Below are 12,641 nucleotides of genomic sequence, written 5' to 3'. Positions count from 1 at the left end.
TGGGATGACCATGCTTGAGCAGGAATGTCCCACTGTGGTCCCTTCCAACCCGACCGGCTCTATGTGACCTGGTCGTTCCCGCTCTCCCCAGCTCCATCCCCCGCCAGTGCCGTGGCTGCGCTGGGACAGGCGGGACCCGGCGCCCACCGAGCACCAGGCCGCGCTCAGCCCTCCCCGGCGCACGGCAGGCGCAGCGCCCGCCCCCAGCACCTCTCACCCGGGAAGCGGAAGGCGCTCCCGATGCCGCCGGTTCCAAGGAGTCCACGGGAGCACGGACGAGCGCTGGAATCGCTCCGCTCCCCGCCGTGAGTAGCGCGGGGCGCCCGGCGGGGCTGTGCGGGCGGAGACGCGGCGCCGGGGGCTGAGGGGACGCCGCGCCGGGAGCCCCATGGAAAAGAAGGCAGAAAACCCTGACAAAGCTGGACTGCGCAAAGTGAAACCCAGTTAGCAAGGCGGCGTTGAGTGAGGGGAAAGTACGCGTTCCGTTTCTTCCTTTGGTCTTTCAGGCACCAGGGAGTGCGAGGAGCAGCTGCTGTGACGCCCCCGATGTCCCGGGAGGCTCCCGCCGTGCCTGGGACCGGCCGTGCTGCTGCGGGAAGAGCATGACTGCATCACGCCCGCCACTGGCATTTCTGCTCTGTCACAGGAGCCGGCTGCGCTCCTGCCGCATTCAGCATTAGCAGAGCAGGCATTCCTTCCATCCGCTGTGCAGTTATTAAAAACATGGTGCTCCAGCCATTTAAAAACTGCCTTTGGCTGGCCTGTGTCCTCAGGACTCCAAAAGCTTGCTTCTGGAGCACAGCCGGTGGAGGCCTCATTATCCAGTCTGTTTCTAATGATGTTTACCAAAACCTAGCTGTGGAAGATTGGATCCATGACCACATGGATTTAGAGAAGCAACAGGTCCTTTTCCTTTGGAGAAATTCCCCTGCCGTGGTAATAGGCAGACATCAGAATCCCTGGCAGGAATGCAACCTCAGGCTGTTGAGGCAAAAAAATATAAAACTAGCCAGGAGAAGAAGTGGAGGAGGGACAGTTTACCACGACTTAGGTAATATCAATTTGACTTTCTTCACAACCAGAAAAAAATATGAACGAATGGAAAACCTGAAGCTCGTTGTGAAGGCACTGAAAGCCTTGCGACCCCAGTTGGATGTACATGTCACTGACAGATATGACATCTTGCTGGACAGGAAATACAAAATCTCAGGCACTGCTGCAAAGCTGGGAAGGACAAGTGCTTATCACCACTGTACCTTACTCTGTAATGCAGATAAGTTTGTTTTATCTTCTGTGCTAAAAAGTCCTTTTCAAGGGATAAAGAGCAATGCCACTCCTAGTGTGCCTGCCTTGGTGAAAAATCTCTTTGAAGAGGATCCTAGTTTAACTTCTGAGATGCTCCTGGATGCCATTGCTAAAGAATATGCTGTGCAACACCAGATAGATCACCATATCACCTTAATAAATCCAGCTGATGAGACTCTGCTTCCTGGAATTAGCGACAAAACTAAAGAACTACAAACCTGGGAATGGGTGTATGGAAAGACACCAAAGTTCAGCGTTAGCACATGTCTTAACATGGCCTATAAAGATTCTGTTCTTGACGTTAAAGTAAATATGGATGTAAAGCATGGAAGAATTGAAGTCTGTAACATTGATCTGCCAGAGCAGTGGCTGCCACCAGGACTGCACAGTGAACTGGTCAAGAGTCTTACAGGCAGTAAGTTTTGCCCAAATGAGACCACTACGCTTGTGACAACATTGCTAAGAGTGTGTCCACAAGACAATGAGTTGCACAGTAGGTGGAGTCTGCTGTGTGAGAATATGATAAGATTAATGTGACTTGCATTTTGAAAGTGTAAGTTAAACTTCTGCTGCTTTTTTATTTAATGTATTGAAAACAAAATTAAAACAATCACTAGTAAGAGAAAAATTCAGCTTGTAGAAAACAAACTGTTCAATCTTGTGCTTTTATTTAATGTTACAATTAAATTTCACACTGCCTGCACCTGATGTTCCCAAAATAGAGAATTGAAACCACTGCTGACAAGACATCATTCCTGCTTGAACAAGGGAAAATGCTGGGAATATCCCAAACTGGCTCTGTAGCAGAGAAGGTACAAATGGCTGACACAGATGGAATGGGGTAGGTGTAAAACTGGTGGTGTGCTGCTGCACTGGATGCCCCAGCCTGCATCCTTCTCCTTGTGGACAGTAGCCTAAAGGCTGTGTCACACCTCCTGAGCTGTGTGGAGAGGGATGTTCCCTGGTTTCTGATTCAGAGTCCCTTCTTGCAGAGTGCTGCTGCCCCTGTGCCTCTGCTGTAAGCTCAGCTCACTGCTGGGTGGTGAATCACTGTAGGTCCAGCCTGGGTTAGGGCTTTTGTCCATGCATGTGCAAGAGCAGAGGAAGATAGGAGTTCAGTGTGGGGGTTTATGTGATGAGGACAGAAGAGGCTAACTGGGAGGCCACATGTGCCTCCTCTGTTCTTGTGCCTGGCACAAAGCTGCGAGTCCCTCCTGCCATGGGTAATGGTATCAAAGCTAAACACTCGTAAATGCAAATACAGATCTAGGATAAAGAGGTTCCTTATGTTACCACCTAGCAGATTTTCCCCTAAAAGGCAACAATAAACTGTAAGTACCAGTTTTATTGTTAAATAATACCTGTATATATAGTAAAATTATGAAAGAAAGGTGTATTTCACTGTTGTTGAAGAAAAAGTGTAATGCAATTTTGATTAGGTCAGATACAAGCACTGCAGTGAGTTCAGCTCACTGTACTCAGTACCAGTTTTATTGTTAAATAATACCTGTATATATAGTAAAATTATGAAAGAAAGGTGTATTTCACTGTTGTTGAAGAAAAAGTGTAATGCAATTTTGATTAGGTCAGAACAGGTACCTGAAAGGAGGCTGTGGCCAGGTGAAGTTTGGGCTCTTCTCCCAGGTAACCAGTGACAGGGCAAGAGGACGGAGCCTCAAGCAGCACCAGGGAAAGTTTAGGCTGGGCATTAGGAAATAATTGTTCACAGAAAGAGTGATTGGGCATTGGAAAGGCTGCCCAGGGAGGTGGTGGAGTCACCTTCCCTGGAGATGTTTAAGAAGACTGGATGTGGCACTCAGTGCCATGCTCTAGTTGATGCTAAGTCATAGGTTGGACTCGATGATCTCAAAGGTCTTCTCCAGCCTAGTTAATTCTGTGATTCTCTATGTTTGAAACTGCTGGATTAGGTGAAAAGACACAAAACTTCACATTTGGGAAATCACTGTATTTACAGTGAGGCTCCTTCAAAACATGACTGGATCTCTGAGGCATTACACAGCTTCCGTGAATTTCCTGATGTTGTGAAGAAATCAAACAGATGACTGAAGCTACAAATAATAAAAAATAACCTTTATTCCCATTAAAAATAGGCATATATTATACACAACTGAATAAAATTCACAAGTGACTAGAAACTTTTTATCACAGCAGCAAACCAGGGAGCTCCTATGGAATGTTTGGGGGAATGACTAATAGCATACAGCTCTGTGGCTTATTCATTTTGCTGATGCAGCAGTGCAAAGCTGAAACATTATTATGAGAAAGGATAAAGAATGCACACCACTGGCAAATTGTGACCCAGAAAACAAGGCAAAGACCAGCTCCATTTCTTATTGATTGTTGTGGAACAGATTTTTTGTTAGAAATCTATTTAGATTTAGAAATAAGAGGAAAAGAATAGCAGCATTCATTAGATGGCAGAAGATGAAAATAAAGTACATTAAGGGAAAAAAAAAAGATAATGGAATACAACAACCATCAGGAAAAATAAATATAGGAAATAAAAAAAGTTCTCACAATAAACATGATACTAGAACACAGAGGCCTATTGTGTTACAAGGCAGAAAGTGTAAGGCACGTGTCAGTCCTGAGGCTGAAAAGTTTTTCATGGGACCTGAAAAAGAGGCCACTGCCTGTTTTTTATGTCAGACTGTATGACTTAGGCAGATCCTTGCTAACAGAACTCTTGTATAAGACTAAAAAAAAAATTTAAAAAGCAGTACCTCTGGTAATACCTTCTGGTTTCCAAAGGCTGCAGGAATGACAAGGGAAGACTTTTGTCTTTATTCTAAATAGCATATTGCTTAGAATTGCAGAATATTTTGAGTTGCAAGGACCCACAAGAATCAAGTCCAGCTCTTAAGTGAATGGCCCTTACAGGGATAAAACACATAACCTTGGCATCACTCACACCATGCTCTGACCAACTGAGATACTCAGGGCACCCAACTTCTGACAAAACTTACATTTATTCATTTTAGGGGACTACCTTAGTAGTAGCAAAATACTGAAGTTGAGAGTGGCATGAAAAGCCAGTCTTTGGGCTTGAAAGGCAGAGAGTAGGACTGGGAGAGGATCATACATCCTTTCCACACTTAATGCAAAGGATGGATGTGGTCATGTATCATGGAATAAAAGAACACACAGGAGTGCCAAGGAAGATTGCAGCTGTTTGCAAATAAAACAACCCTAAAATGACTGTGTACTGAACACTACCACATTCCTAGGCAAAGAGTTTGGAAAATGGAATGTGAAAATTGGGATTACTAGTAAAGTCTGGGAAATAAAGTATTACAGGAATGACAAAAACCCAGCAAAATAGTAGTCATGACTACAATACAGGAATTAAAGGAAATAAATAAGACTGCTTATAAAAGAGGACATGTGTCAGCCCAGCTTCCAATGATTTTGAGGTGATCAGTTAAAGACAAAAAATCCAAAACAGGCTCAAGATGAAATCAGCAATAAAAATACAAATGGCAGTAAAGAGGCTTTTGAAAGACACTACTGAGGGTCTGTTACAAAATCAAGATAAAATTTAGACATGGATTGTAAGATCCATGTCTGAAGATTACAGAAGAAGTCCAATGAAGGAATCATGCAGTTTTGTTTTCTCAGACTGGAAAACAAACATTCTAAAACACACAGATTATAAAAGCTGTGCTGCACTAAATACTTAGAAGAGTTGCTTCTGTGGGCAACCAGCTGGACTCAAGCAACATCTTTCAGTCTTACATTTTTATGCTTATGAAAACACTTATTAAAAGCAGACATTTCTGATCACATTTTCTTTGTGTGCTTAGCATGAAAGACATCCACTGTTGTTTCACGACAAGGTCTCAAGTCAAAGTCACAGTATCCAATGCTGAAACAACCCTGCAGAAATGAACAAAACTGACATGGTGAGCATATCCTGTAGAAGAGCTCATTTTAACTTTATTAAAGAAGTCAAAGCATCCTTACCCGTGGCTTCTTAAAATAATCAAGACCCCTTCCAATCTTAATTATCCAGCCATTGTCGAATCTGTTTTAAAAATGCACAATAAAAAGGTTACATCCACATGATGCACAAACTCCTTGTTTCAATCACAGTTATTTCCTAGCATCACCAATACCTGTGTGAACCACAGAAGACACCATTCTGTATAGAGACAACTAATATTATATTCACAATTAGAAAATATAGACCTAGAGAAAGCTGATTTCATCCAGTGAGGGCCAGTGCCTTTTACTTTGTTAACCACAGCTGTAATTATCTCAAAAGTTAGGGTTAAATAGTTCTGAGTTCAAATAACTGCTGTTTGGTAATTTTTCATATCACCCACCTGATTTCTCGATCATGTATTGAAGACGAGAAGTCAATACTCAGTGTTACTCCATAATTACTCAATGACTGTTTTATTTCTTCCAAGGCAGTCATCTGCTGGCTCCTCCCACCACCCTATCGAAAGTAAAAGTAATCTCATGGGGTTTCATTTTCTTTTTTTGACTATATATTCTATTTCTGGTCACCACTTCTTAAACTCACACACCTTTAAACTCAAAATCTTTTCAGTATCAAAGCAAACCGAAAGAAAGTAACTTGGATGAAGGCAAATTTACAGTTTCAAGGACAGGATAAAAAGCATACAGAATACAGGTATATTTGCTGAGGGATGTGGAGGAGGAGCTCACTCTCAGCCCTTTAAAACTAGATAGGTACTATTTGAGCCAAAATAAGTGCAGTAATAATTTAATAAGCACAGTGGTAGTTTGGGAAATTTCAGCTCATGAAAGCCTCTAAAATGACAAATACAGCTGCTGGAAGAGCAAAAAACCCCTTGTCTCAACAGATGCTTGGTTTTTATGACATTTTCCACAACAAAACTTTCAGAGAAATTTCAATTTAAGATTCTGCTTACTCAAATTTGTTAACCAGAAAAATCTAAACTTACAAAATTACTTATGTTCAACTACCTAGGAACAAGTCTGTATTTTTATATTTTGTTTTGCATGTGGCATCATCTGAGTACAGGGAAAGAGAACTCAAAATCTAGATCCTTACCTCATCATAGGAAGTGAGGAGGTGGATTGTTTTCACCTTGCACGGCCCCTTAACTAGCATCTCGCAGAATCGTAGGAAGTTATACAACTGAAAAAGTTTTATTTACTTTAGTAGCTTGGAATTTCTCTAGTGGCTACATCTGTAGCAGTTACAGCAAATATCTACTTGCCTGATGAACCTGCCGAATGTAGGGGTCCTGCACCCAAACTTCAGAAACACTCTCAGTGAGGTACTCGTGGAAAAGCTTTTCATAACCAAAACCTGTTGCATTTTCCTCTATCCTGATTTGCTTATGGTATTTGCCATCTGAAAGGAAAGTTAATCTCTGTTTAAGTAAAGGTCAGGACATAATTTTCATGTTAAACCACCTCATCCATCAAACATTTATGTAACAACAGACATTTTAAAGTAAACGGGTACGTCGGGTACATCCCAGCTCATGGAATCACAGAGTGGGTCAGGCTGGAAGGGACCACAGTGGGACATCTGATCCAACCCCCTGCTCAAGCAGCGTCATCCCAGAGCACATGGACAGGGTTGTGTCCAGACAGTGCTTGAGTATCTCCAGAGAGAGAGATTCCAGAGCCTTTCAGGAAAATCTGTTCCAGTGCTCGGTGACCCCACGGTGAAGAAGTTCTTCCTCATGAACTTCCTGTGATCAGTCTCTGCTCCTCGCCTCGTGTCCTGGCGATTGGCACCACCGGGCAGGGCCTGACTCCCTCCCCCCGGTACCCCCATTTAGCTGCTTATACCTTGTCTCTTAATGTGTTCTTTAATGTCCTCGGCTCTGGTCATGTACTCGGATATCTTCTGCCGGTAGCGGAGCTTTTTGGCCTCATCGGTGGTGGCTGTGAATCACAGAAAGTCACGGAACACAGCACAGGGCCGGCCCTCCCCGCCCTGCCCGGCCCGGCCCGGCTCTCCCGGGAGGAGACCTCCGGCTCCCCCTCCCTGCCTCCCTGCCTCCCCGGGCTCCAGCACTGCTCGCGTGTCCCCGGGGCCACACCGAGCCCGGCGGCCGTGCCCAGCCCGGTACCTTTCACCACCTGCAGCAGGAGGTCGATGCCCTCCTGGTAACACACCAGCGACTCCTGGAACCGGGACGCCACGTCCAGCTGCACCGCCCGCTTCATCGCCTCCGCCCCGGCCCGCTCCAGCGCGGCGATGCCATCGTTCCCCGCCCGCGACATGGACAGGGACGGGGACGGGGACACGAACCGGGAAGGCGACGGGAGCGGGACGGGGCGGGGAGCGGAGGAGAGGTGTCGCACCGTTGTCCTTCCGCCCGCCCGGAACTGAAGTGCTGCGGCACCGCTGTCCGCCCGGGACGAAGGGCGCACACGGAGATGGCGATGGCGGCGGGCCGGGCGGGCCTGGGGCTTGCGGGCCCCGGGAAGGTGGGGATTGGGATTGGGGGTGTTGGGCAACCCAGGGGGAACCGGGGAACGGGAACCTAGCTGGGGATCTGGGCTGCGGCTGAGACTTGCAGCCTCCGGGAGAATGGGGGTGCGGCTGGGGCTGGGACTCGCACCTGTGTCGTGTGTTCGCAGGTGGTTCCTCGCTGTAAGGAAAGTGCACACAAGTTATGCCCTCCTCTCCCTGCAGGTGCTGGGGAAGAGGATGGAGGGGATGGCGTCCCCGCTGTGGGTTCGTTGTCTCTTTACCAGGTCGAATATTCCAGACTCGGTATGTGCTTGACTTGCACTTTACATGTTTTACATTCATCGTTTTAGTTTATTTTTGCGAGATACCATCTGGTGTCAGTTGACTCTTTCCCCTAAAAGCATTCCTAAAGCCTGTGGAAAAACGTGCCGTCCAGAGGCTGAGCCCAGGCTCCCTGATGAAATGCACGTGAATTAGGTGTTGTGCTGGTACAGGGTGTTGTCTGTGTATTTCTGTGCCATTCTGTGGCTAAACTCAAGAGTTACTACACTTATCAGCAAACCACTATAGAAATATGTTTGACTTCATGTTGTAAAAGCTCAGTTTGAGGTCATTTGGTTGGTGCTTTGACTGCCTGAAAAGAAAAATATGTAAGAATTTTTAGCAAGGTTGAAGTATGTTTTGGGCAGTAGTTAACTGCAGCACTGATGACCAAATATTTAGGGAAAAAACCTGGTTTTGTGAACTTTTTATTCTAGGTATTTCAGCCACAGCCTGGAGATCATGAAAAGTATGGAGGGAACCCTGAGGAGCCCCACAAAATCCACGTTATTACTAGAATAAAAAGTGTCATTGGTCGCCCCTATTGGGAGAAGAAGATAATACGTGACCTGGGACTGGATAAAGTATGGTTGTTGTTTTTTTTATACTTGTGTTTGTCAGAAATGTAGCGCCAAGTTGGGTTTTATAAAGATCTCCATTTTGCAGTCACAAACCAGAATTACATTTATATCAGCCATAAAGCAATCTGAGAAGGTGATGATGATGTGCTCAGGAGCTGAGGGGAATGTTTGTGGCAAATGGGAATAGTGGGAATTCAGAGAATCTCTGTATGGTATTGTGTTGCATTGCCTGAGGAGAACTTTACCTTGAGAATTCTTCTAAAATAATAGAAATAAGTTTGTAAATACTTTGGATTCAGGTCTCTGTGGGTCATATTATTCAGAAATTGTAGCAAGGCAAATAAAACTCATCAGTGAAAAACTTCCAAATTCAAGACTTTAAAAGTTTGTGTCAAAGATATGTTTTTCTGAGTTTTTTTTACACATTATGCAAAGATTTGTCTAGTCAGTGTTATATTACAGAGAAAAAATGTGTGCTTGATCAATTTAAGATACAACCGAAGAAAGCAGTTTTGCCCCTAGACTCTTGTACTTTCATTTACAATATTTTTAACAGTTGGAAGAAAAATGCATTTACAGTGAAGTAGGAATAAAGCTGAAATTGTCTTTTTACTGGAATCCAGTTGTGATTGCATATTTTTATGTCTGTTCTTGATGCATGGCACTTCTCTAAATCTTACATTTGCAAATGTGGTTTATTTTCGTACTGGTAGCGTGCAAAGTTTAGAGAACAAAGATTTGGGATTTGGCAACACATTTGTAAAACTTGTTTTATCCCTTATGTAGGCACATCAGCCAAGACTGCACAAAAATATCCCTTCTGTGAATTCCAGACTGAAAGTTGTTAAACATCTGATAAGGTTTGTTAACTATTTGTTTATTTATTTGTTTATTTGGAACATTTAGTGTAACTCCCTTCTAGTCACAGGATTTCACTAAGCAAACTCTTTTGCCTGTAGAATCCAGCCACTGAAACTGCCCCACGGGCTGCCAACAGAAGAGGAAGTGTCCAGCACTGTTCTGACAACCAGGGGAGAGCTTATCATTAAAAAGCGCCTGAAACCTGTGGAGCAGAAAGAAATTAAGGCATAAGGTGTGCTGGTTGGATTTAGATTTTATAAAATAAATACTTTAAATCCCCAGTTGAGAGTTGGTGTATGAAAAGTAAAAATTCTTACTCTGGTATGAATGGCAAAGGTGATACTGATGCTTAAAGCAGGTGTACAGATACAGAATTGAATGTTGTTAATAGTTATCTGAAATATTAAATTACTTGTACGCTCTCTGTCTTTGTGCTTTAATTTTGTGGCTAGATTGCTGAAGTTTTTGGCTAACTGTAAGTTCTCCTACAGTTTGACTTTATTGGTAAAGTCAAGCAGAGAAGTGAGTAGAATAGTTCTAGCTAATGATGGTGGGGACATGTCACAGATAGCAGTAAAGATTTACAGCAATACTGCAGGACTTTGTCTGCACAGAGGAAGGAATTGGAATTGAAAAGCCCTCAGTTTAGTTGTCCCATGAGAATTGACTGGCTGTCCACAGAGGGTGATTACCATGGTTATCCAGATCTCACACTTCTTCCCTAGCAAACAGTCTGTCCTCTGACTTGTGTGCCATGAGAATTGACTGCCTGTCCAGAGGGTGATTACCATGGCTATCCAGATCTCACACTTCTTCCCTAGCAAACAGTCTGTCCTCTGACTTGTGTAGCTTACAAAGCATGTAAATCTCCATTTGGGAGTCACAGGAGTACTCACCTCTTGATTGGTTGTCTAATTTGTCTTTCAGGAAACCTGCTGTGTCTTCTGTAGCTTACAAAGCATGTGAACTCTCCATTTGGGAGTTATTCACCTCTTGATTGGTTGTCTAATTTGTCTTTCAGGAAACCTGCTGTGTTCATATGTATCCCTTGATCCTAAGTATTCAGTAAGAACAGCTTAAGAGCTGCAGTTTATGTGAAAGTTAATGCTTTTCCTTCTCTAAAATGGCAGATGTTAGAAATGTGGAGGCCCTGAAGCAAACCTCTGATGTGAGTTAGAATTATAGGCTGCAAGCTTATAAAATACTATTGTGTGTGTAATTTTATTTACAGTCTTAAGAACTGTGGCCAAAGTTAGCAAGCTGCTGCTGTATCAAATGATAAAGTAGTTTGCACTCCAGTCAGGATAAATTCTGTAATTTAACACGCTGTGAGCTACTCCCACAGCAGACACAGTGAAGAGGAGTTAATCTTAATGACTGCATGTTGTGAGAACATCAGAGTGATGCAGTCCCTGAGAATTAGTGTTTATCCTTTCTGCCTGCTTGCAGAGAAGAGTAAACACCTGTAGGAGTTCAAAGGAAGAGATTTATCAGGACAGGGACATAAGAGCTGGAGCACCGTGCAGAGGGAAAAGGACAGGCTGTGGTAGTGGCACTGAGGAGTGTGATGACCCCTATGGGCAGGCTGAAGGCAGAAATTTGAGCTGAAATAAAATAGCATGGGAAAAGTGATGAATTAATCACTTTTTAGATTAATAATTTTTCAGATAAATAAATGTTGCTTTTCTCACCTCCCTCCTTTCTTCCAGCATCTGCACAGCATCTTGTGTTGCAGTGTGTTATAACTGCAGTCTCTGCAAGGTGTTGGTCATATTCCCACAGGGAGGTACAAGCTGGAATTTGAGCCCTTTTAAAGGACATGTATAGTGCATCCAAGGCACAGGGCATTTTTAAAAGAGATGGTACAAGTACTAGGACACAAAAAATGAGGCGAATGGATCTTGCTGCTGGTGGATAGCAAATAATAAGACTTGTGGCTGGATGGGTGTCCCAGAGCACCAGGGCCAGGCTGGCTCAGCCTTGCCCGGGATGTTTGGGATTCACATCGGTGGCACTGCAGCCCGGGGAGCTTCCAGCAGAGGGCTCTGCCAGCTCCATCCCACACTCTCAGTATGGATCTCTGGCACTGCAGCCTACAGAAGTGCTGCAGGGTATCCCGGAGGGCCTGTGTTAATGAAAAGGTTTGGTACCGTTCACAGTTAAAGAAGTGTCTGATAAACTATCAACACTGCAGGCTCCCACACAGAGAGAAGGGGAAATACATAGTACCTGTTATTTCTAAGTAAGATGCAGCTGCAAGAGATGTTTGATTGACAAGCTGATAGTTCCAATGAAAAAGAGAATTGTTTTGTTTTTTTTTAACTTTTTAATATATGTGGTTGTTTGGGTGTTGCTGTAATGGTATTTCCCCCAAGGGCCCCCACTCTCACACAGTCTGCTATCCCAAACCTTCTCTGTATGAGCATACATTCTCTCAAGATTTGCTCTCAAACCCTAAAATCTGAACCAGCAGTGTGCACAAACACAGTGTGTGTCCACACCCTTTCAGTAATGGAGCTTTGTAATGCTCCATGTAGATCTTTGTGAAGCACAGGTAAGAGACATTGCCTTTTTGTGTAGGGAGCAAACAGACTGATGCTGCAAAATTCAGATTGGAAAGTACATTTCTGGTCTCCAGTCCAACCTTCTGCTCAACACAGGCCCAGTACTGAGGCCAGATGAGGTTGCTCAGTGGGTCTTGAAAGCCTCTGACAGGGACAACTCAGCCTCTCTCCACAGCTGGCACTGCAGTTTTGTACAGCTGTTAGATGTGTATTGACAGATAAAACATAAAGTGGGTAAAATCTTATTAAGGAGTGTTACAACTTCCTTGCAGCATTAATCTGCTGCTTGAGAAACTGCAGGCACAGATGAAATCTCTGGATATTCTCATGATGTGAGATGAAAATTAAAAGCAAAAGGTTAGTTACATTTTGGACTATTAGCTGTGTTTTAAGTTATTTTTTTAGCCTTAGCTGGAAAAAACCCTATTGTAAGTTTGTTCTTGTTCCTGGCTTCATTGTCCTGCCCCAATCTTATTGTTTCTGGAGGAAAAATTCAGAATGTTTTTAGTTAGAAGCAAAGTATGCAATCAGGGCCTCAAGTCTAATCATTATTCAGAGATC

General features: G+C 43.9%; 3 protein-coding genes across 5 annotated transcripts; 2 read left to right on the top strand and 1 right to left on the bottom strand.

Moving 5' to 3' along the window:
* The first annotated feature begins 208 nt into the window (after positions 1 to 208).
* LIPT1 (lipoyltransferase 1) lies at positions 209 to 1,953 on the top strand. Its single transcript, XM_039714244.1, has 2 exons — positions 209 to 305; positions 507 to 1,953. Exon 2 carries the CDS (start codon positions 724 to 726, stop codon positions 1,840 to 1,842), a length of 1,119 nt encoding a protein of 372 aa, XP_039570178.1. The 5' UTR covers positions 209 to 305; positions 507 to 723; the 3' UTR covers positions 1,843 to 1,953.
* A 1,422-nt stretch (positions 1,954 to 3,375) lies between these two features.
* Positions 3,376 to 7,592, bottom strand: MITD1 (microtubule interacting and trafficking domain containing 1). 3 transcript variants are annotated; one of them, XM_039714247.1, is made up of 7 exons: positions 7,407 to 7,592; positions 7,123 to 7,218; positions 6,540 to 6,676; positions 6,371 to 6,457; positions 5,652 to 5,767; positions 5,290 to 5,350; positions 3,376 to 5,202 (listed from the first exon to the last, which is right to left on the bottom strand). In XM_039714247.1, exons 1-7 carry the CDS (start codon positions 7,558 to 7,560, stop codon positions 5,107 to 5,109), a joined length of 747 nt encoding a protein of 248 aa, XP_039570181.1. In that variant the 5' UTR covers positions 7,561 to 7,592; the 3' UTR covers positions 3,376 to 5,106. The 3 variants fall into 3 exon arrangements, with proteins under 3 accessions (XP_039570181.1, XP_039570179.1, XP_039570180.1); XM_039714245.1 differs by having other exon boundaries at positions 7,453 to 7,586; XM_039714246.1 differs by having other exon boundaries at positions 7,417 to 7,541.
* Positions 7,593 to 7,705: 113 nt separating this feature from the next.
* On the top strand, positions 7,706 to 9,800 carry MRPL30 (mitochondrial ribosomal protein L30). The gene is made up of 5 exons (XM_039714248.1): positions 7,706 to 7,767; positions 7,976 to 8,056; positions 8,512 to 8,658; positions 9,442 to 9,515; positions 9,615 to 9,800. The coding sequence occupies exons 1-5, from the start codon at positions 7,717 to 7,719 to the stop codon at positions 9,745 to 9,747; spliced, it is 486 nt and encodes a 161-aa protein (XP_039570182.1). The 5' UTR covers positions 7,706 to 7,716; the 3' UTR covers positions 9,748 to 9,800.
* The last annotated feature ends 2,841 nt before the right edge of the window (positions 9,801 to 12,641 follow it).

The sequence above is a fragment of the Passer montanus genome, unplaced genomic scaffold (assembly GCF_014805655.1).
Source record: "Passer montanus isolate IOZ18808 unplaced genomic scaffold, ASM1480565v1 scaffold3, whole genome shotgun sequence".
NCBI lineage: Eukaryota > Metazoa > Chordata > Aves > Passeriformes > Passeridae > Passer > Passer montanus.
Note: the sequence above shows the minus strand (reverse complement) of the source record. Positions and strands in the feature narration are given on the sequence as shown.

Excerpts from the sequence above, each read along its gene's own strand:
- MITD1 (XM_039714247.1), bottom strand. The coding sequence starts at position 7,560 with ATGTCGCGGGCGGGGAACGATGGCATCGCCGCGCTGGAGCGGGCCGGG. Across the intron at positions 6,458-6,539 it reads ACATTCGGCAGGTTCATCAG|TTGTATAACTTCCTACGATT; the intron begins GCAAGTAGATAT and ends AAACTTTTTCAG. Across the intron at positions 5,351-5,651 it reads ATACATGATCGAGAAATCAG|ATTCGACAATGGCTGGATAA; the intron begins GTGGGTGATATG and ends TTTTTAAAACAG.
- LIPT1 (XM_039714244.1), top strand. The coding sequence starts at position 724 with ATGGTGCTCCAGCCATTTAAAAACTGCCTTTGGCTGGCCTGTGTCCTC.
- MRPL30 (XM_039714248.1), top strand. The coding sequence starts at position 7,717 with ATGGCGATGGCGGCGGGCCGGGCGGGCCTGGGGCTTGCGGGCCCCGGG. Across the intron at positions 7,768-7,975 it reads GGCTTGCGGGCCCCGGGAAG|GTGCTGGGGAAGAGGATGGA; the intron begins GTGGGGATTGGG and ends CTCTCCCTGCAG. Across the intron at positions 9,516-9,614 it reads GTTGTTAAACATCTGATAAG|AATCCAGCCACTGAAACTGC; the intron begins GTTTGTTAACTA and ends TTTTGCCTGTAG.